Source organism: Lobosporangium transversale (assembly GCF_002105155.1).
Source record: "Lobosporangium transversale strain NRRL 3116 chromosome Unknown BCR41scaffold_9, whole genome shotgun sequence".
NCBI classification, from domain to species: Eukaryota; Fungi; Mortierellomycota; class Mortierellomycetes; order Mortierellales; family Mortierellaceae; genus Lobosporangium; species Lobosporangium transversale.
In genome coordinates this window covers 840,202-860,403 of record NW_019028987.1, presented here as the reverse complement: position 1 = coordinate 860,403, position 20,202 = coordinate 840,202, and the positions used below count along the sequence as shown (strand labels likewise).

Sequence of the window (20,202 nt, the reverse complement as noted above, 5' to 3'; positions counted from 1 at the left end):
TGTTTCAGATTAAAAAAATAAATTTCAATTGACAAAATTTCAGTTCGAATGGGAGCACTGGTCGTACCCAGGGCAGCCTTCACAATGTCAATCCTGTCGTCTTTGTCCCAGTAATTCCCATCCAAAGGGTTTAGCTCCACTCAGGACCTTTATACTGCATATATAGTTAAAGGCTATACTACTCAGCATCGATCGCGTTTGGATATACATTTGTGCACATGGGTGCACGCATACCATCTCCCAATGCCATGATCCTATCGCCATATCATGTGATGCATTATGAATTGCCGAGGAGGCATGTGTAGCCCTGGTTAACCGTGGTGAGCATGTGCATTGTTCAAACGTTAGTAGAAGGAATACGCAACTCAAAAGAAGTGGGGGCAAAGAACAGGATGTACATGGATATCTTTAAAAGAGAATTTATTAAAATACGTTATGAGAAACGTCAGTATAATGACGTGCAGGTATATGGCGGCGCGATGGGAACCGTGGAATGCATGTAATGAGACAGTGGGTGAGCTATTGTTTGAGACAATCCTCATCCTTGGGATTTTGGCGCTTGGCAGGATCACTGGATCTGATGAGCTTGGTAGACCTTTCAAACTGTACATGCGCATCCTTCTCGTCACTCGTATTTGGTCCAAATGCCTGCTGGCTGATAAAGCAAGCTACCTTCTGGTTGGCAATTGTAATCGAGGGCATAAGCAATTTCGCGATTTTCTCCAAAGGCTTATTCAAGTTCATATTTCCCAAAATTGGCACCGAATCCAATCCAGGCGTAAAGAGCTCAAGGATGGCGTCAAAGTGCGAAATCATCTCACTTTCCTCTTTGCAGTAGCCTCGGTACCGCTCAGTAACATTACGCGGAAGGACTAAAGTAGGCGAACGTTTAGCCCTGTAGAAAAGCATTGCGTCGCCAAGGAAGCGAAACAAGGCGGCTCCTGCATAAGCGCACCCACTCGAGCCAACCATCTTGTCAAATATGGTGAAGACAGTATATGGCATGAATGGGTGCAGGTTTGTAAGAGGACCTGATGCTCTGCAGAACATAAACGTGGACGCCTCGTGAAACTTGGTCCTTAGTTGACGAAGCTGGTACACGATGGCACTCTCTTGCACACCCCAACTGTCGGTGTTCAGTGCTAGGGCCCTGGCTGCTTCAATGCTTTCTTCATCCAGATAGATCCTAATTGCTTGGGAATCCTTCACACTGCTGATTACAAAGGATGCTGTTATCCCTCCTACAGAACAAGCACTTCCTACATTCTTATTATCAAGCCGTAAAGAGGATGTCACAAGGAGGTTTGCAAATGAAGCCCCGATCACAAGCTGGCAACCATCACCACTGTTCATCGTAATAGGCCGGAATCCTTTATATCGATCCTTGCCCTTGACGCCTGGCAGTGAGGTCTCCAATGCAATTCCCTTCGAGGTCTTGAGAGGCTCATGGTGTGCGTCCAGCCAAAGGGTTCTTGCATAGGCCTCTACTGTGTTGACTATGACAGCTTCACCATTGTTGGTGTTCAATAATATTGCGCCTGAAAATAGCCGCGCCAGCACAAATATCATTTGAGGATTTAACGTCCAATCCTTATCGACGAGGAGATGAGTGTCATTTGTCATTTCCGCAAACGACCTGCCACACAGGACCCGATATTGTGTTTTGGACCAGATATCTTCTAGTCCGAGGGCGGGAAGAGGCGTACAATTCTGACAGGGCGAATCGCTTCCCCACTTACGCTTGGAGGGGCTTGGTAGATTAGCCACTGTGTGCCATGGGCCGTTAGCTTGGCCAGCAACCTGATGAGACGGTATAATCGCATCAATAACTTTCCCGTCCTCACTGTCAAGGACTGACAAAGGGTTTGCAAGGAAAGGTAAGTGAATGAATAACAAGAATGATAATGAGCTGAGAACTAGAATGGATTCACGAATAGTTTTATTGCAGACTGAGGTTTACTATGTTACAAATCTATCATATTTATACTTGTTTGACTGAAGCGGAGACGCGCTTCAAGAACTCTAAATAAAGCTTACTCAAATATTTCCTAAGGACTTTTACCATATGCGGAACTCCAAGTGTTGAGTTAACTTAATACACAGGATCCGAGGAAGATATCTGGTGCAATCTTATTTCAAGGTTCCTTGGCACTATAAGCCTTGGTTATTGGTTTATAGCTCTTCTAGAATCCTTGGAGCTATTCACGGAGCTAGAAAACTAGGAGACGCGACTTGGCTTGACAGGCAAACTATGCATGGAGGAATGAGTGAAGGAAATGAGCGGAACAAATTAATCAAGCACACGTGATCTTTTTCAGATTCGAATCAGACAAAAGTCATTCATCAATTCATGAGCTAGACATTGCTTGCTGTTCGTGACACTCACCAAGCAGTGAGGCCGGGCGGAAACCACCTTTGCAAGCGAAATCACTATAATAATTTTGTGCAACATAGTATTTCGCCCATATTTCTAGAGCATTCCTTGCAACAGGATATTAACTAGTATAAATAGGTCTACTTTTCTATCTAGTTCTGTAGCATAGTTCCCCCTGAATAAAGATACCTTCATTGCACCCTTAGATCCCCCTAGAACACTACCTTGACTTTTGCATTGGTAGCAAAGGAAACCACGACTACACCCAGAGAACTACAATTACCATTGAATTTCACCCCTCGCCATGGAACACTTGAATAACGCCCTTTCGTCCATCGATCTTCCTCTGAACATTCGCGAAGCCATAGCTACTGCTTTTAATCAGGCCCTCTCTACTGCTAAAGCCAACGAAGCCGCTGAGAATGACCTAGCCAGAACCCTCGCCACGGTCCTAAAGCCACAGAAGCCTACGCCTTACGAAGGAGCTATTAACGCTGTTGCAGCCTTAAACTTTGTCGACAGCCTGGAGGAGTATTACACTATTGTCACACTCACGCCATCCAAATGGGTTCGATACGCTGTCCTCAGTCTCAATGGCGAAGCCAAGGCATGGTGGAGAGATTCCGGGTTGAATCTCGATACACCTTGGGCTGACTTCCGTAAAGCATTCCTCCGTCAGTTCACCCCTCCAGATTCTGCGAATGCAGCTCGCCGAGCGTTGGATAAACTTCGTCAGGGAAGGATGAGTGTGGCAGAATATACGAGCAAGTTTAGAAGCCACCTACGTCTGGCTACAAATCTCGACAAAGACTCTGCTTTGCAAAAATACATGCTAGGCCTTGAGCCCGAAACAAGCAAGCAGGTAAGACTTAGACAGCCAGAGACGTTGGACGATGCCATTGAGCAGGCGACCATTGTCCACAGTATTCTACATCCCATCGATGCCACCCCTGTATCCGCTACCCCGAACGCCTTATCACCCCATCATGAGAATAATTCTGGCCCTACACCAATGGATCTCGATAGCATGAGAATGTTGGTTGCCAACCTGTACACCTCTCTCCATCAGCAACGACCAAACAGAAACCACTCCAAGCCAAGCTCGCTACCCAAGCTCACAGCAGCTGAACGAGAACGTTGCGTTCGTGAGGGGCGTTGTTTCAGATGCCGGAACCGAGGTCATAGAGCCGAACAATGCCAACGCACCTCTGTCTTTAATATAGAAAACAATGACCATACGCTTTCTGAGTCGGGAAAAGAGGAGGGCGAGCAGTAAACCAGGCCTGCCTCGCCCCCTCTAGCCCCAGCCTTCAAGCCCTGGATAATAGAGGGCATGGTCAGTTACAGTTGATGACTACAAATAAAAATCCTTTGTGCACAAATATAACATCCATGCCCCTTTCTGATCACTCTATTGCTCCCACTGCATCTACTTCCTTACATCTACTCGCTAAGTATTCACCTCATCCTGATCCCCATTCCCCTACTCATTCCTCATTGCTAAAAAACAATCCCCTCTCCGACCCTATTTTCCCCTCCACTGATCCTTTCACTGTTTCCACTTCACTCACTTCCACTCATTCATCTACCCCTAGTTCATCCAATCGCCACTCCCATTGTCGTAACGAAATTCGCCTTCAATCCTTCAGCCTTACCTATGACAAACATAAAAACTCTCGCCGACTTCTTACTTTCATTGGAGCAGTGAATGGTCGACCTGCGCGCATTCTTGTAGATGGAGGGGCCGAAGGCAATGTCATAAGTTCCTCTTTCTGCGAGAACACACATGTTCCGCTAATTGAGGGTAGACCCATTCCTGTCATTCTTCCCAACGGTACCGAGACAATTGCTCAGCACACAGCCACGTTCACCCTCGCCCGCAACGCGTATCAGGATAAAATCAACGCCATTGTTTATCCTCTATCCAAATACGACCTAATTTTGGGTAAACCATGGCTGACGGATATCAACCCTCGCATCAATTGGCGAACAAATGATCTGCATTTTGAATACCAAGGTACCCCGGTCTTGTGGCCTTGCACTGGCATCGACAGGAAGCCTAGACAGCGATCTTCCGTCATATCTGCTCTTAACTTCCTTACCGTTGCCTCGGAACCTGATGCCTCGGTATTCCTCGCCCAAGTTCGAGTTCCAGTACCTGTCTCTAGCAGTAGTTCTGAACTACCGGACTCTATCAAGCAAATCGTTCAAGTCGAATTCCCTGATGTCTTTCCTACAACACTTCCCGATGGCCTTCCCCCTGACAGAGGTGATAGCATGCGTATAGAGACTGACCCTTATGCTGACCCACCTGTCCGACCTGTCATCAGATTGTCGATCGCTGAGCTTGATGAACTGAAGAAGCAGCTAACTGATCTTTTACAAAAAGGATTAATCTCACCGAGCACCTCACCATACGGTGCTCCAGTCCTCTTTGTGAAGAAAAAGGATGGCTCGCTTCGAATGTGTGTTGATTATCGGGGCCTGAACAAGATCACAAAGAAAAACAGGTACCCCTTACCACGGATCGATGAATTGATCGACAGATTCAGAACAGCTAAATGTTTTACCAAGCTGGATCTACTCTCGGGCTATCATCAAATGCGTGTCCATCCTGATGATAAACACAAGACCGCGTTCCGAACTCGCTATGGCCACTACGAGTTTAACGTCGTACCTTTCGGTCTTACAAATGCACCAGCAGCGTTCTCGACTATGATGCGTAACGTACTTGATCCACTTCTTGATAAATGTGTTGTTGTGTATCTCGATGATATTTTAATTTACTCCGATAACGAGAAAGATCACTTAGAGCACATCCGACAAGTACTCTCCCTCTTGCGTCAAGCTGGGCTTTATTGTAAATTATCCAAGTGTTCCTTCATGCAGGAAGAGACTGAGTTCCTAGGCCATGTCATCTCCAAGGATGGACTCAAGACGAATGGCGGACTTGTCAAGGCAATAAGGGAATGGCCAGTACCAACAACCCAACGACATGTGATGCAATTCCTTGGTTTGACTAATTTTTACCATCAGTACATTTCTCATTACGCTGATATTGCTCTTCCCCTCACACAATTGTTAGGCTCCAATAAGGAATTCCACTGGGGAAAATCTCAACAAGACGCCTTTGAGACTTTGAAAAGAGCAGTGAGCTCAGCACCAGTTCTTAGGATATTCGATCCTGCCCTCTCTACAGCAGTCGAAACAGACGCTTCAGGCTTTGCAATTGGTGCTGTCCTGTTCCAGACGGACCAAAATGGTGAATCACGACCAGTAGCTTTTACTTCACGCAAGCTCAACCCAGCGGAACGCAACTATCCTACACACGAACAAGAACTGCTGGCTGTGGTGCATGCTCTGAAGACATGGCGATACTACCTTGATGGTTCTCACTTTGTCGTTTATACCGACCATGCCACTCTACAACATTTTCCTAGCCAGCCGAACTTGACTCGCAGACAAGCAAGATGGATGGAGTTGCTTCAAGAGTATGATTTCGTATTCAAGTATAAACCTGGTAAAGATAACGTCGTCCCTGATGCTCTTTCACGAAGACCGGACCTCAAGGACTTGGAGGCTACACCTACTACTTTGAACTCCTTGGATATCAATCTAGACCCTGGCATTCGAAAACAACTAGCCAGTTGCTACCTACACGATCCAATTCTAGGTCCCCTCGTGCATCAGTATAAGGATGCCTCTACCTCGGATCGTTACTTCGTGGTGGATGGTCTACTCTGGATCAACGCTGGACAAGGCCCTCGCCTCTGCATACCCAAGGACGACGGACTCCGTTCACAACTCTTGCATGACGCTCACGACGCTCCTATATCAGGCCACTTGGGATTCGATAAAACGTACAGTAGCATGCGACGAACATATTTTTGGCCACGCATGGCGAGGGATATAAAAAAATACATTGCTTCCTGTGAGCAATGCCAGCGTAACAAGCCTTCACTAAAGCCTCCTGCAGGGCTTTTCCAACCTTTGGCAATTCCAAGCCAACGATGGGATACTGTAACAATGGACTTCATTGTCAAGCTTCCGAAGACAGCCAGAGGTTTTGACGCGATTACGGTCTTTGTGGACAAACTGTCCAAGCAAGTTCATTTCTGCGCTAGCCGAACTACCGACACTGCCTCTGATGTTGCACGACTCTTTTTCGACAATGTTTTTAGACTGCACGGCATGCCTCGGACAATTGTGTCAGATAGAGATTCACGTTTCACCGGCAAGTTCTGGACAACGTTGATGAAGCTCATGGGCACCAAACTTAACATGTCTACTGCCTTCCATCCACAATCAGACGGACAAACAGAGCGCGCCAACAGAACATTAGAAGAAATGCTCCGCTCTTACATATCGTACAAGCAAAACGACTGGGATCTTTTACTGCCTATGATGGAGTTCGCATACAACAACTCTGTCAATCCTACGACAGGCTTCTCCCCATTCTTTCTGAACTATGGTCACCATCCACTAGTCCCTGGATCTCTTTTAAAGCCACCTGATACCAATGTTCCGGCTGTCAGTGATTTTGTTCGAACCCAGTCGATGAATTTGGCGCTAGCTCAGGATGCCATCATCGAAGCGCAGAATAGGCAAAAGGCCCAAGCGGACAAAACTCGCAGGCCTGCTACGTTTGCTGTGGGCGACATGGTGCTCTTAAGCTCGGAAAACATCTCTGTCGCGGGACATAAAAATAGGCCGTCGCAGAAACTGGAACCTGAGTACATAGGCCCTTACAAGATCATTTCGAAGGTCAATGAAAATGCCTACAAGCTGGAACTACCGCCTGACATGCATCAGCATCCAGTCTTTAATGCCGATCTGCTTCGCCCCTATATTGAGTCACCTCGTGAATTCGGCGACCGCTTACCACCACGCCCTGCCCCCGAGCTTGTAGATGGAGAAGAGGAGTATGAAGTCGACAAAATCATTGACTTCAAAATGTTTGGCAAAACTCCTAAGTGGCTCGTTCTTTGGAAAGGCTATCCATTAGATGAAGCCACTTGGGAAACAAAATCTTCGCTCACAAACGCTAAAGAGGCGCTTGCCGTCTTTGAGGCTTCAAGAAAAACAAGATAATAGGTTTCTTCATGACGGGAAGGATGCAAGCGAAATCACTATAATAATTTTGTGCAACATAGTATTTCGCCCATATTTCTAGAGCATTCCTTGCAACAGGATATTAACTAGTATAAATAGGTCTACTTTTCTATCTAGTTCTGTAGCATAGTTCCCCCTGAATAAAGATACCTTCATTGCACCCTTAGATCCCCCTAGAACACTACCTTGACTTTTGCAACCTTGCTTTAACAGCACCAACAGTGCTGCCCTGCTTGGCTCTGAGCTTTCTAAGCCTTGGCAGGCTCGGAGTAGCGCGGTGTCGTACTCCGGCCAAGGCATAGGGGGTTGCGTAGTATCGCTTGTCGTGGTGGGGCGGGAGGAGGAGGATTCTAAAGACTCAATACATGGTAACGCGGACCTCAAATGTTTGAACACCGCAGACTTAGTGGAGAATCCCGATTCGCAGACAGGGCATTGAAAATGGTTATCATAGTTGTCGAGCCGTCTCAACTCGATGACAGTGCCCTCAGAAAGAGTTATAGCGCATTCCTGCTTATGGTGATCATTCCAGTGATACTTTGCCTGTACTGGTGTCGGGAACGAGCGTTCGCAATCCGGGCAGCCATGAGCAGTGGCGTTTTCCATTGATTCACCTGAATTTTGCGACATGATTATATAAAGTGGTAATGTAAGTACGAGTGAGGGTAAGATAAATATAAATGAGCGTGGCTATCGTATAAATAAAGCGGCAGGTCGAAATGGATAAAAGAAAATTAACGATGGATTGGTTCGAAAGGAAGCTGAGAGAAAGATGGTCCTTTTACAATCTGGAAGAGACAAAATTTTAAATAAGAAAATAAAGTCTGCGCCTCCGCTTGCCGACTCCCCTTTATGGAAAGATCAGAATAGAGACAGGAAGCATTCGTCAGTGGCAAATTAACGTGACTTCCATATGATCTTATCGCCTCACTTACCACAGCTTTCTTTTCGCAAACGCGCTCACGATCATTGTAATACATTGAAGCAATATCAGGGTGCATGTTGGTGGCGGTGTTTGGTGAGGATTGAGGGAGTTTAACTGTGGCAAGGTACAAATAATTATTAAAACAAGAGCTTAAGGCTATATACTGTTACAACAGTCCTCCAAAAAAGTGTGAGCATGTATGTCGCTTTTCTGGCTTTTCTCTTCAATCTCTTCCATGTTACCTGCGTTTGCCCTGAAGTTAAATGTATATAATCTGGTATATCACTAGAGCCTGTAGCGGGCTTCAGCTTTAAGTAAAGGCGGTTTAGGCTGCTTTTAGAAACTTATAAAATTGCGCCATCCATTATAACACCTTTTTAGAAAAATGACATCTCGAACTTTATTTCTCATATTTTCCACTTTAATAGTCTAAAAAGCCTCCTTTGTTGTCATAGAGCTTCTTTATCCTACTGGGCACGCTTTCATCCAGTCCCTGAATTCCTTGTATGTCTGTAACAGTATATTGTCTTAAGCCTATAAAAAGGTTTGTTTTAATTATTGTAATGAAATCACCTTTTGACTTCCCCTATTACAAAATTATTACAGTAACTTCGCTTGCAAAAAGGCTTGAAAAGACAACAAAATTAAGATGACCTTTCATGCTCAGGACCGGTTACATGAAAACTGGCATGGCGAATGAAATGTGAATGAATTCAGGCACAGCGAGTGAAATGTGAGTGAAATCAGCCACAGCGAGTGAAATGTGAGTGAAATCAGGCACAGCGAGTGAAAATGTGAGTGAAATCAGGCACAGCGAGTGAAATGTGAGTGAAATCAGGCACAGCGAGTGAAATGTGAGTGAAATCAGACACAGCGAGTGAAATGTGAGTGAAATCAGACACAGCGAGTGAAAATGTGAGTGAAATCAGCCACAGCGAGTGAAAATGTGAGTGAAATCAGCCACAGCAAGTGAAAATGCAAGTGAAACCTGGCAGAGCGAGTGAAAATGTGAGTGAAATCAGGCACAGCGAGTGAAATGTGAGTGAAATCAGGCACAGCGAGTGAAATGTGAGTGAAATCAGCCACAGCGAGTGAAATGTGAGTGAAATCAGCCACAGCGAGTGAAAATGTGAGTGAAATCAGCCACAGCGAGTGAAAATGCAAGTGAAACCTGGCAGAGCGAGTGAAATGTGAGTGAAATCAGGCACAGCGAGTGAAATGTGAGTGAAATCAGGCACAGCGAGTGAAATGTGAGTGAAATCAGCCACAGCGAGTGAAATGTGAGTGAAATCAGACACAGCGAGTGAAAATGTGAGTGAAATCAGACACAGCGAGTGAAATGTGAGTGAAATCAGGCACAGCGAGTGAAAATGTGAGTGAAATCAGCCACAGCGAGTGAAAATGCAAGTGAAACCTGGCAGAGCGAGTGAAATGTGAGTGAAATCAGGCACAGCGAGTGAAATGTGAGTGAAATCAGACACAGCGAGTGAAAATGTGAGTGAAATCAGGCACAGCGAGTGAAATGTGAGTGAAATCAGACACAGCGAGTGAAAATGTGAGTGAAATCAGACACAGCGAGTGAAAATGTGAGTGAAATCAGACACAGCGAGTGAAAATGTGAGTGAAATCAGACACAGCGAGTGAAAATGTGAGTGAAATCAGCCACAGCGAGTGAAATGTGAGTGAAATCAGACACAGCGAGTGAAAATGTGAGTGAAATCAGCCACAGCGAGTGAAAATGTGAGTGAAATCAGGCACAGCGAGTGAAATGTGAGTGAAATCAGGCACAGCGAGTGAAAATGTGAGTGAAATCAGGCACAGCGAGTGAAATGTGAGTGAAATCAGCCACAGCGAGTGAAAATGTGAGTGAAATCAGCCACAGCGAGTGAAAATGCAAGTGAAACCTGGCAGAGCGAGTGAAATGTGAGTGAAATCAGGCACAGCGAGTGAAATGTGAGTGAAATCAGACACAGCGAGTGAAATGTGAGTGAAATCAGGCACAGCGAGTGAAATGTGAGTGAAATCAGGCACAGCGAGTGAAATGTGAGTGAAATCAGCCACAGCGAGTGAAATGTGAGTGAAATCAGGCGCAGCGGCCACAGCGAGTGAAATTGCAAGTGAAACCTGGCATGACGAGTGAAATGAGCCGCAGCGTGCGAAAATGGGGTGTCCCCTTTGATGCTCGAGTTTGCCTTGTTTGCAACACCCTTCCATTAAAAATAGTGGATGTTTCCATTAAGTCATGTGGGCTATGTGGGTCATGTGAGCCAAAATATGTGTGGAAGTTTACTCTGACTTGTCTTAGTATTCAAACTGAAATTTTGTCAATTGATATTTATTTTTTTAATCTGAAACATCATAATTCAATTCGAATAGGAGCACTGCTGGTACCGTGCGGCAATTTGATCCGCAGTGAGATCCTGCTTCTTTCGCTTGACATATTCTTTCAAGCTCTCTTGTGCAAGGTAATTTCGGACGCTCTCTACGTGAATCTGTACTCCGTCAGTCGATTTGATGAAACGCTGGCCTTCCTTTAAGGTTACAATTTTCCCAATATCAAAGTAACGAGCAAGTAAGGTCTTCGTCCTCCTGGTAACTTTCGTAGGGCGACCCATTTTAGGGCGTGGGATGTTTGCTTTGCCTCTTTGATAAATCTTAGAAACTGAAAAAGTAGAGATATGGAGAGTTCTGGATATTTCACGGACAGATTTTCCTTGTCGAAGCATGGCCATAGCATCCTTGACTGTTTGTGATGGTAATGGCCCTCATGGTGTCTTGAGAATAATGGGATTATAAGAGAGAGGAGACGGCGTTACGTCCTGAGGCTAGGGAGTGTACCCAAATGGAGCACTCCCCTTTTTATTCATAGATCAGAGCAATTAGTGACGGTTATGTTGGAGCCTATATAAGGCTCCGACCTAGCTAAAATAATAAACAACTTTTTTGATCTCCTTGACTTCGGACTCGCCATAAAATATCTCAGACGGGGCAATTGAGTGGTATGCTTAATAGTGGATAAGGCTCAAAGGCAGCCTTAGTAGAGAGGAAGAAGCTGAAATTTATAGCTTTTCGAAAAAGTGTTAGAATGGACCGGTCAACTTTCATGAGCCTTCCCGCCATATCCATAAGGCAGAGAGAGCTAGAAATTTCTAGAAGGCAACCTATAATACCGGAGATTATGCGATACTTATAAGGGCACAATGCAACGCTACGGTATGGAGATTACGAAGAATAAAGTAAAATTATTGAAACATGCCAACACTTTTTTGGAGGACTGTAGTTATACTTGAATATCTGAAGCAGAGACGCGTTCAATGAACGTTAATTAAAGCTTTCTTAAAATACTTTTACCATTCGCGGAACTCCAAGTGCTGGGCTAAGTTATTACAAGGGATCGAAGGCGCAATCTTGTTTCAAGATTCCTTGATATCATGAGCCATCATTGGTCTATATCTTTTTCAGGACTCTAGAAGCTATCCACGGAGCTTGAAAACTATCAGACGCGACTTGGCTTGACAGACAAAACTTGCATCAAAGAATGAGGGAGCAGGGGAGGAAAAAAAGCACGGAACAATTAATCAAGCATTCCAAACAGAAGTGAAAGGACAGTATCATCCAGTACCATATACATCCAAGAAGGCCAGTGCAATGTTTTAAAGAATCATAGAACTAAACTTCAGTAGGTTAAAGAGAGGGCCAATACTGCTGCAAGATATTGTGGAAAATAATAAAAATTGGATGTGGATCACAGCGCCACAATTTCTGGATATTTATTACTTCATTTTTCTACATAAAAACTAAGATCTCCTATTTAAGTGGGGCTGGAGGCATCTCGGTTTTGATAAAGCCTATAAAATGCTCTCTGCCGCAATGTATTCTAGCCAAGGATTATTCATCAATGTCCAAACCTGTAGCGAAAACAGCTATGTGCATTAAATTAATGTTCTCTTTTTTTTTTTTTTTTTTTTTTTTTTTTTTGGAATGGTCTTTAAAAGAGAGGATATCCCAGAGTGGGGGTTAAAGTTATGTAATTGGGATGCAGTGATGTATGAAAGCAAGAATGATTGAAATCAATCCAAGGATGCAACATGCTCAACTGTGCTGTGCCCTCACTGGCGCCTCTAGTTTTTTAACCTTTTTTTTCAAACGACATTGGATAGCGACAAATGGCACTTGCTAGTATTGTTGCACTTCATCATATTCTTGCTCTGTCATTATGGTTCCTCCTTATCCTTTGTCCAACCCTTGTGAACTTTTCTCGTTATCGTCACTAAAGATTCAAGCATGTAATTGTAATTTATTTCAAGGATGAAATTTCATTTGTAATTTAAAACAAGCTGAGGTCAGAGATCTAATAAGAGCTTAATGAAGAGGAGAACCAATGCATTGAATGTTGAATGGCATCTAAAAAAGAAAGTTGATGAGAAAAGGATGGAGCGTGAGAACTGCGAGTCAAGTTTGGGAATAGAGTGCGTGGTAACATAATGCTGGATATAATACACACATTGCATCAGGAGTGTTCTTGGTGAATACTATGCCTCGATCAGTTCTCTTCTACTTTAACTTTTGGATCCTCCTTAGAATCCACCCATCTGTAACCATTGCCCTCTGAGCCAAACCTTTTTATCTTTATTGCAGCGGACCCAAGGAGGAGGCTCTTGTCATCTTCAGTAAGATGCTGATGTGCCTCAAGTCGAGCTTCCTTGCGACGTGCTTTCAACAGTGGCTCGTCCTTGACCCTTTTGGCCATCATTCCGATATCACGAAGGGCCCGTCTAATTGTGCCGGTGGAGATTGTGTCTTTATGGCCACTATTTAACAACTCTGCTGCCTCAGTGACCGTGTCAATATGTCCTCTCTTGAAAAGAAGTCGTAAATAGGAAGCGTTTTGATGTGACAACTTCCTTGGTCGACCTCCTTTGATCTTTTTACGGATGTGGGGAAGTTTTTTGGACATTTGGTGAACGGTTGACTTGGGAAGATTGAGTTCTTTTGCCACTTGACGGATAGATTTGTCTTGTGCAAGAAGATCAAGGACCTGTTGAACAGTACTAGGTTTGTGTGCTCTCATCTCCAATATGTTGATTTTTATTTTTGATGAAAAAAAAAAAAAAAAAAAAAAAAAAAAAAAAAATGCTATCCGAACGTCTTATAAATTCTGTGTTGTACGAAGTTCTAATCCAAAACAAAAAAAAAAAAAAAAAGAGAGATTTTGGAAGCTGGTGTATGGGGCTCCTCAATCTTAACCAGACTTGATATAAATTCGCGTAGGATCATTATAAGCATCTAATCTTTAGTCGTCTGTCGAAAAATGGCTATCGGACTTAAAAGACACTCAAACATTCGGGACAGTTTTAGAACCCGATTTGCACGACGCAGTAGCTCCACAATCAACCAATACATCGAGTTTGTATCCTTCAGTATGACCAGCAGCATATATTATTTATTCGTTTATAAGATTATCTACGCCGATGCCTTTCATATCTCTGTCTGGATCTGGATCTGGATCTGGATCTTGCATTCATTGGTGAGCGAGAGCGAGATCGAGAGCGGGAGCGGGTCCGTTCTCGCGTGAAACTTCTTGATCGCCTTCTGGCTCGATCTCTTGACCGACTACGAGGACGGCGATCTCGACTCGTGCTTACCCTCCGACGCTTGTATTGACTTCTTCCATTACGCTCTCTACTGTAGCTCCTACTACGACCACGTCGCTGTTTACGATCTCTACTACGGCTTTTGTCACGATTACTTCTTTGTCTGGAGCGGCTACGGTTTTGACGCGACCGCTGGTGTGTGGTTGCACGATCATTATCTTTGCCAGGAGGACTTGGGCTCCTCTTTCTACCTCTACTTCTACTCCTGCTTCTATCTTTACTCTTGTTCATGTCCCTGCCGCTGCTCCTGCTCCTGCTCCTGCTCCTGCTCTTGTTTTCACTCTTGCTAAGACTATTACTTTGATCTATTGAATGATCATGCCTGGAATAATCCAATGAATGTGGTAATAAGATACCGTCCTGATCTGCAATTACACCTTCTCCTTTCTGGCGCGCTTGGGACAATTCCTGCTCCCGCTCTTTGGCTTGACGTTTAATCTCATTGGAACGAACTGCAAAGAAATAAGGAATAAAAAAAAAAAAAAAAAAAAAAAAAGAGAGAACAAAAATAAATAAATAAATAATAAATAAGCAATATGCCATCCTCCTTTGACCATCATGTTCCTAAAAAGACAGACGAACTTACTGGATTGATCCAACCCTTGTCGCATCCTTTGCTTAAGCTTTTCAGCAAGGCTCATCTTGGTAGGTGCAATAGAGACAGATGCTCCAGAGGTACTTGAATTGACGCCAAGGGTGCCTAAACGAGAGCGGTTTGCTGTACCAGTCTCCTTAGATGGCGTTAACCTTGACCTGTAAGACGATGTGCTCTCCAAGTCCATTCCATATCCAGGTGAATCGCCTCCACCTTCGCTTTTCCCGCCCTCAAACTCCATAATGAATTCTACATTTTCAGACTTTGGTGATTCAGAATCTGAGCGAGAAGGGCTAAAAAAATAAAATAAAATAAAAAAAAAAAAGTACGAAAGTCGTCCGTCATATTAGTCGCAACATTACTCTTTTTTTTTTTTTTTCAAAAAAAAAAAAGTAAAATCATTAACCTTCTTCGGAATGGCTCATATGAAGGGCTTGAGCGCCGATAAGTACGGTATGATGGTGACATTGAGCGATCACGACGTCTTCTACGTCTTGATCTGTTTGATGAGTTGTTACTCTTGTCTTGACCACCCACGTTGCTCATTGCCTCAATTTCAGATGCTTTTAATGGTTTCTTTCCAGCAAGTACCCTTTCTAGATTCTAAAATAAGAGAAAAAAAAAAAATTATTCAGTATCTTTGGTATCTGTAGAATGTATAGTCATAGTCATTATAAAGTAGCTCTGGGGTGTTACCACAGCTGTGACTTTGAGTTGCAAAACCCTAGCATCTTCTTCCTGCTTGGCAACTCGTAGTAATCTGTAATAGTCTTGGATATGATATTCTGCACCCAAGGCATCCAGAGTGTTTCGCTCACGCGCTGTCAATTCATCCAAATGGTCCAGTATATTTTCTTCCTCCAATGTAGTGAGCTCACGATCGGCCAATTTTCCAATATCATTATCATTCTGTACAGCAGCATCTGTGCCTGCGCTTGTGCCTGTACCTGCACCTGTACTGGCTCCTGTGCCATAATCAAATGCAAAGCTGGAAGTGGCTGCAGGTGTTTCATTGGATTCTTGCTTCCTAACATTTCATTCAAGTTTTCCAGGATGCAACGGCAGTCTCCTTGTTTTTAGTAGAGTGAGACTAAACGGAATCCGGAGATATATACCGTTAGCTCAAGAATATACATACTTTTCAGAGACTTTTCCAATCAATGCATGATGCCTAGCTACAAGGTCGTTCCACTCTTCCTCGTTGTTCCTAATACATTGTTCCTCAGACACTAAAAGAAAAAAATTAAAGAGTTAAAATCCAATTATTGACTATTGATATATATAACTGACTTTCCATGTCACTACATTTTTATTTTTTGTTACCATTATCACTGTTGCTTTATTACCTCCTAAACGAATCTTATCAACTAGATCATGCCAGCGTTGGAATCGAAGTTCATTTCCAATCCCATCTTCATCCTTGTCTGGCTTCAGACCAGATTCAATCATGGCTTGTGTTGCTGTAGGTATAAAATCCAGCAATGCCCTTCCATCAAACCGATCAATTTTCACAGATGGATCGCTCGCCCATGGCATTCTAATACGAGTATTACAAGATAAATAAAAGAAGAAGAAAAAATATAGTTTTAGTTTCATCAATCTCGGTTAAACCACTGCTGCCTACTACTACTTGTAACAGACACTTTAAAGGTCGATCCCTAAACACTTACAAGTTTTTCATGTCCTCATTGAATGTATAGATCTCAGGATTGGTAACTGTAGGAGTTAAAAAGGTTAAAAATGTAAACTGTAAGCTCCCATTGCAAATAAATGAAGAAAAGAAAAAAAAAGGCTTTCTATTTTATTTTATTTTTTACCAAGCTGAACCGCAGTTCCGGAGACACGCAGAAGCTGCATAGGGTCACCAAGCTATTCAGTTGTAAAAAGTATTAGGATAAACGTTCATGTAAATTTAAATCAACCCCCCCACTAGCCAATTCAACTTGGGATTTTTTTTACCTTGGAATCGTAATACGCCCTTCTTCTCTGGGCTCGACGTCTAGCGTTGCCAAGTAACTCTTTAACCCGCTTTTCTTCCTTATTCACACTTTTTTTTTTTTTTTTTTTTTTTTTTTTTTTTTTAAAAAAAAAAAAAAAAGAGGAAAGAATAAAGAGATAAAAAAAAAAAAAAAAAAAAAAAAGTTATTCAATCCATTGGTTTGCGAATCCCGAAAACAGAGGTTGGTAACGAAGACGCCATTGATTCATTTTCTCTTTTATTTTATTTTATTTTTTTTTTTTTGCATGTTGGTTTGCTGTGCATACGCTTTCCACATTGCATTGATTAGACTGATGAAAGTTATTGTCAAAAGAATAAGGTCTGTGTGTTTTTTAAAAGAAACTCGATGGAGACATGGATCGTCACAGTCACAAAAACTGCAGAATTAATTGGACTCCATACACGACGCGTGGCTAAATGCCGCGGTTTATCCGTTCATAGTATGTATGATAGTTTATTCACAGCAATCAAAGGAAACCAAGCAATCGCTAGGCTTTTTTTTTTTTTTTTTTTTTTTTGCTTTAAATAGTATAGGAACATGAAATAATGACCCAACTTTTCTCCACCACGTTGGTATGACTGCTTTGCCTCAGGACTCTGGATCGACAGTGTCCCTTTGATCAAGTTAGATGGTGGAGATAACCAATATGAAGAATCCTCTGTGTGCCTGCCAGGCAAGCTCTGATATTTGTCTTGTGTCCAAAGTTTTGTGAGGTTGTAATGCATAGACATTGCATTTTATTTGCTTTTAGTAGTCATAGTTCTCTTTAATGATCCCTCTTGTGGCTTCGTCTCTATGAGACGCATAGCAGCATACATCTCTGAACACTCCAAGCTTCGGAATCAGAATCGACTTTTTCTCTAATTCAATTGTCATCCCAGCCTTTTCAGCGACCTTTCTTGAGGGAAGGTTCTCAACATAGGACACAGCTCTTACGATGTCACAGTCCATTTCCTTCTGTGCAATCTCTTGGACCAAAAACTTGCCCACCTTCGCTGCATATCCCTTCCCCGTGTGCTCAGGGCTTAACCAGTATCCAATATCAGCTACCTTCAATGGCTTTCCAGTGGTAGGATGTACCGGTTGAGGGTGCTTATCATCGTAATGTTCGAAGTGCAGATGGGCCCACCCAATCAAAGGACCAGAGGGCGACAAACGCATGGCCCAATGAGTGTTGATCCCAGTAGCGGCAATATGGTCATAGGCAAGCTGGATCCGTTCTCGAGCATGGGACTCGAGATATGGATACTGAAAAAGTGCAGAACCGTTGTATACATCCCGGTTGAGATTGAGAATTCGGACCATCTCTGGCATATCTGAGAACTCGACTGCAGAGAGGTAAAGAGGTGGATCTTTTGCAATTGTATATGGTCCCATGCAAAGGGCAGACTCGCGAGGAAAGGATCGGGCTGTGCTGATAGTCATTGCTCTTCTTTTTGGGGGGACAGGAGTAACCCAAGGAGGAAAAGGAATGGAGAAGATTATGAGGGTGACCAAGTGAATGGAGACAATTTTTAAAGGAATGAACTATAATGAGGAGCAAGATCGGCCGTTTGGGTAGTATAAATATGGAAACGTTTGTTTTTTTGAGCCACTCTTTGTTAAACTGAAAAAAAAAAAAAAAAAAAAAAAAAAAAAACTCTTTCAGGAACGCCGAGATATGACATGGAAATTAAGGTGTGTTGGAAATGGTCAGGTTTATTACTATTGCTTTATTGCTTTGTTACTTCACGCAGTAGACGAAAGCCTTTTGCTTTCGCATAATACACCTCGTCTCATGTTGCATGTGCCTGGTGGCAAATCCATATTCAAAACCACTGATCAGTCATGAAATCATTTCAATCGAGGTTTTAAATAAAATAGATGGGTTTACTGAATACAAAGATATGCAAGATGGGTGTTTCATCGCATGCCGTGAAAGGAAAAAGTCGCTTGATTGAGAGTTTTCTTTTTTTTTTTTTCTTTCTTTTTTTCTTTCTTTCTTTCTTTCTTTCTTTCTTTCTTTCTTTCTTTCTTTCTTTCTTTCTTTCTTTCTTTCTTTTTTTCTTCAAGCCTTTCTCCTGAGGCTCAAATATTCGTTTTCTAGTTTACGCCATTGTTTCCTAATCCAAGAAAGAAATAAGCTTATTGCGTTAAGGTTTTGATCATCAAAGGAAGGACAGGGCAAAGAATTTTTTTGGATGTGATAATTGATTGCTTACATGGGCATGACGCGGACAGAGTTGTTACGAGCAAGAATCTTACTAGACATTTCCGAGCTAAGCTCTTTGGTTGCAAACTCAACATAGCAGAAGCCCTGGAAGAACCGTGTTGGTTTGTAACCATATGGCCGAATAATGGTTTGATGGTTAAGCCGTTGTTGCTGATCCAACGTTGATTCGCCATCCTGTTCTTGTCTATCACCTTCATTATTGTCATTGTTATTATTATTACTGTTGTTGGTATCTTCATCTGTCGGCGAGTCGGAAGTCATATTTGGATATGGAAGGAGCAGTTGTTCAAAGACTTCTGTTGGATCGCTCTCAAATCCTCCAATATCGATATCATCCACAAACAACATCCGATCTACTGCTTCGTCTTCTGAAAAGGGGCGACATCTGCGGACCATGTCCAATTCCGGGTGCAGCTAAACATGATGAACCAAAAAAGGGTTGTCAGAAACTTTAAAAATATCAAAGATGAAAGGAAAAGAACAAAAGAATAAAGAGGGAGGAAGAAATGAAGAGAAATAAAAAAAAAAAAAAAAAAAAAAAAAAAAAAAACAAAATAGATGATGATGACAGTAATGATGTGCCTGGACTTAATCTTTAGATTTATATAGGAGAAAGATGCAAGATGTAGATCCTTCCCCTACATTCCTCCTTCCCCACAATTCACAATTTATTATCATCATTCGACATAGACACTGACCTCGAGCACGCCTTTGGCATCGTACTTGATGGCACGTCGCAATTGAGCTGGTGACAGGTCTGTGAGTGCTGGAATGGCGCCTTGAAGATAGTCAAAGTCAACGTCTGATACAGATGTTCATTTGTTTGTTTGTTTATTTGTTTTGTTTGTTTGTAATTTTGTGTGATGGATGTTGATGGTATTGAGTTTTTTTTTTTTTTTTTTTTTTTTTTAAATGAAAAGAAGACAAAAAAAAAAAAAAGATCCAAGTTGATGTGAGCATTGATATGACAACAAATCAAAAAAAAAAAAAGTATTATAGATGTTAATGCATGCATGCAGTGGAGAGAAGGAAGGGGGGTTTAAGCCTACACTGAGTTCCGTCCGGTCCAACGGTCGTAGCCAGGTCCTTGTCAAAGATGAGCTGCAAGTCCGAGAGATGATGCTGGATAAGCCGTGCACAGAGTTTGAGACGTTGGCGTCCAGAAGGTATGTCAGGCATGGTATATCTTTTGTATTTTTTTTTTATTAATATGAATGGAATGGAATGAAAAAAAGAAATGGAATTTGAAAAAAAAAAAAAAAAAAAAAGAATGCGAATTCCCTTTCAGGAAGAGGGAATGTGTTGCCAGAGTAAGAAAGGGTAAGAAGAA

General features: G+C 42.7%; 6 protein-coding genes across 6 annotated transcripts; all 6 read right to left on the bottom strand.

Annotated features, from left to right (window-relative positions):
• Window positions 1-975: 975 nt before the first annotated feature.
• BCR41DRAFT_296274 (hypothetical protein) lies at window positions 976-1,671 on the bottom strand (the record flags this gene model as incomplete). Its single annotated transcript, XM_022020431.1, has 1 exon — window positions 976-1,671. A coding segment is annotated over one exon (696 nt), but the record flags the coding sequence as incomplete, so codon positions are not given.
• Window positions 1,672-7,734: 6,063 nt separating this feature from the next.
• BCR41DRAFT_394227 (hypothetical protein) lies at window positions 7,735-8,116 on the bottom strand (the record flags this gene model as incomplete). The annotated part of the gene is made up of 2 exons (XM_022028626.1): window positions 7,735-7,771; window positions 7,866-8,116. The coding sequence occupies 2 exons, from the start codon at window positions 8,114-8,116 to the stop codon at window positions 7,735-7,737; spliced, it is 288 nt and encodes a 95-aa protein (XP_021883728.1).
• A 5,652-nt stretch (window positions 8,117-13,768) lies between these two features.
• BCR41DRAFT_249067 (hypothetical protein) lies at window positions 13,769-15,266 on the bottom strand. The gene is made up of 3 exons (XM_022020168.1): window positions 15,067-15,266; window positions 14,652-14,953; window positions 13,769-14,517 (listed from the first exon to the last, which is right to left on the bottom strand). Exons 1-3 carry the CDS (start codon window positions 15,204-15,206, stop codon window positions 13,871-13,873), a joined length of 1,089 nt encoding a protein of 362 aa, XP_021883727.1. The 5' UTR covers window positions 15,207-15,266; the 3' UTR covers window positions 13,769-13,870.
• A 274-nt stretch (window positions 15,267-15,540) lies between these two features.
• Window positions 15,541-17,080, bottom strand: BCR41DRAFT_249077 (hypothetical protein). Its single transcript, XM_022020169.1, has 6 exons — window positions 16,926-17,080; window positions 16,620-16,707; window positions 16,478-16,529; window positions 16,331-16,376; window positions 16,007-16,197; window positions 15,541-15,889 (listed from the first exon to the last, which is right to left on the bottom strand). Exons 1-6 carry the CDS (start codon window positions 16,934-16,936, stop codon window positions 15,783-15,785), a joined length of 495 nt encoding a protein of 164 aa, XP_021883726.1. The 5' UTR covers window positions 16,937-17,080; the 3' UTR covers window positions 15,541-15,782.
• Window positions 17,081-17,209: 129 nt separating this feature from the next.
• On the bottom strand, window positions 17,210-18,249 carry BCR41DRAFT_349420 (acyl-CoA N-acyltransferase). Its single transcript, XM_022023466.1, has one exon. It carries the CDS (start codon window positions 18,083-18,085, stop codon window positions 17,408-17,410), a length of 678 nt encoding a protein of 225 aa, XP_021883725.1. The 5' UTR covers window positions 18,086-18,249; the 3' UTR covers window positions 17,210-17,407.
• Window positions 18,250-18,653: 404 nt separating this feature from the next.
• Window positions 18,654-20,107, bottom strand: BCR41DRAFT_384979 (hypothetical protein). Its single transcript, XM_022027626.1, has 4 exons — window positions 19,922-20,107; window positions 19,571-19,674; window positions 18,862-19,286; window positions 18,654-18,762 (listed from the first exon to the last, which is right to left on the bottom strand). The coding sequence occupies exons 1-4, from the start codon at window positions 20,049-20,051 to the stop codon at window positions 18,708-18,710; spliced, it is 714 nt and encodes a 237-aa protein (XP_021883724.1). The 5' UTR covers window positions 20,052-20,107; the 3' UTR covers window positions 18,654-18,707.
• Window positions 20,108-20,202: the final 95 nt, after the last annotated feature.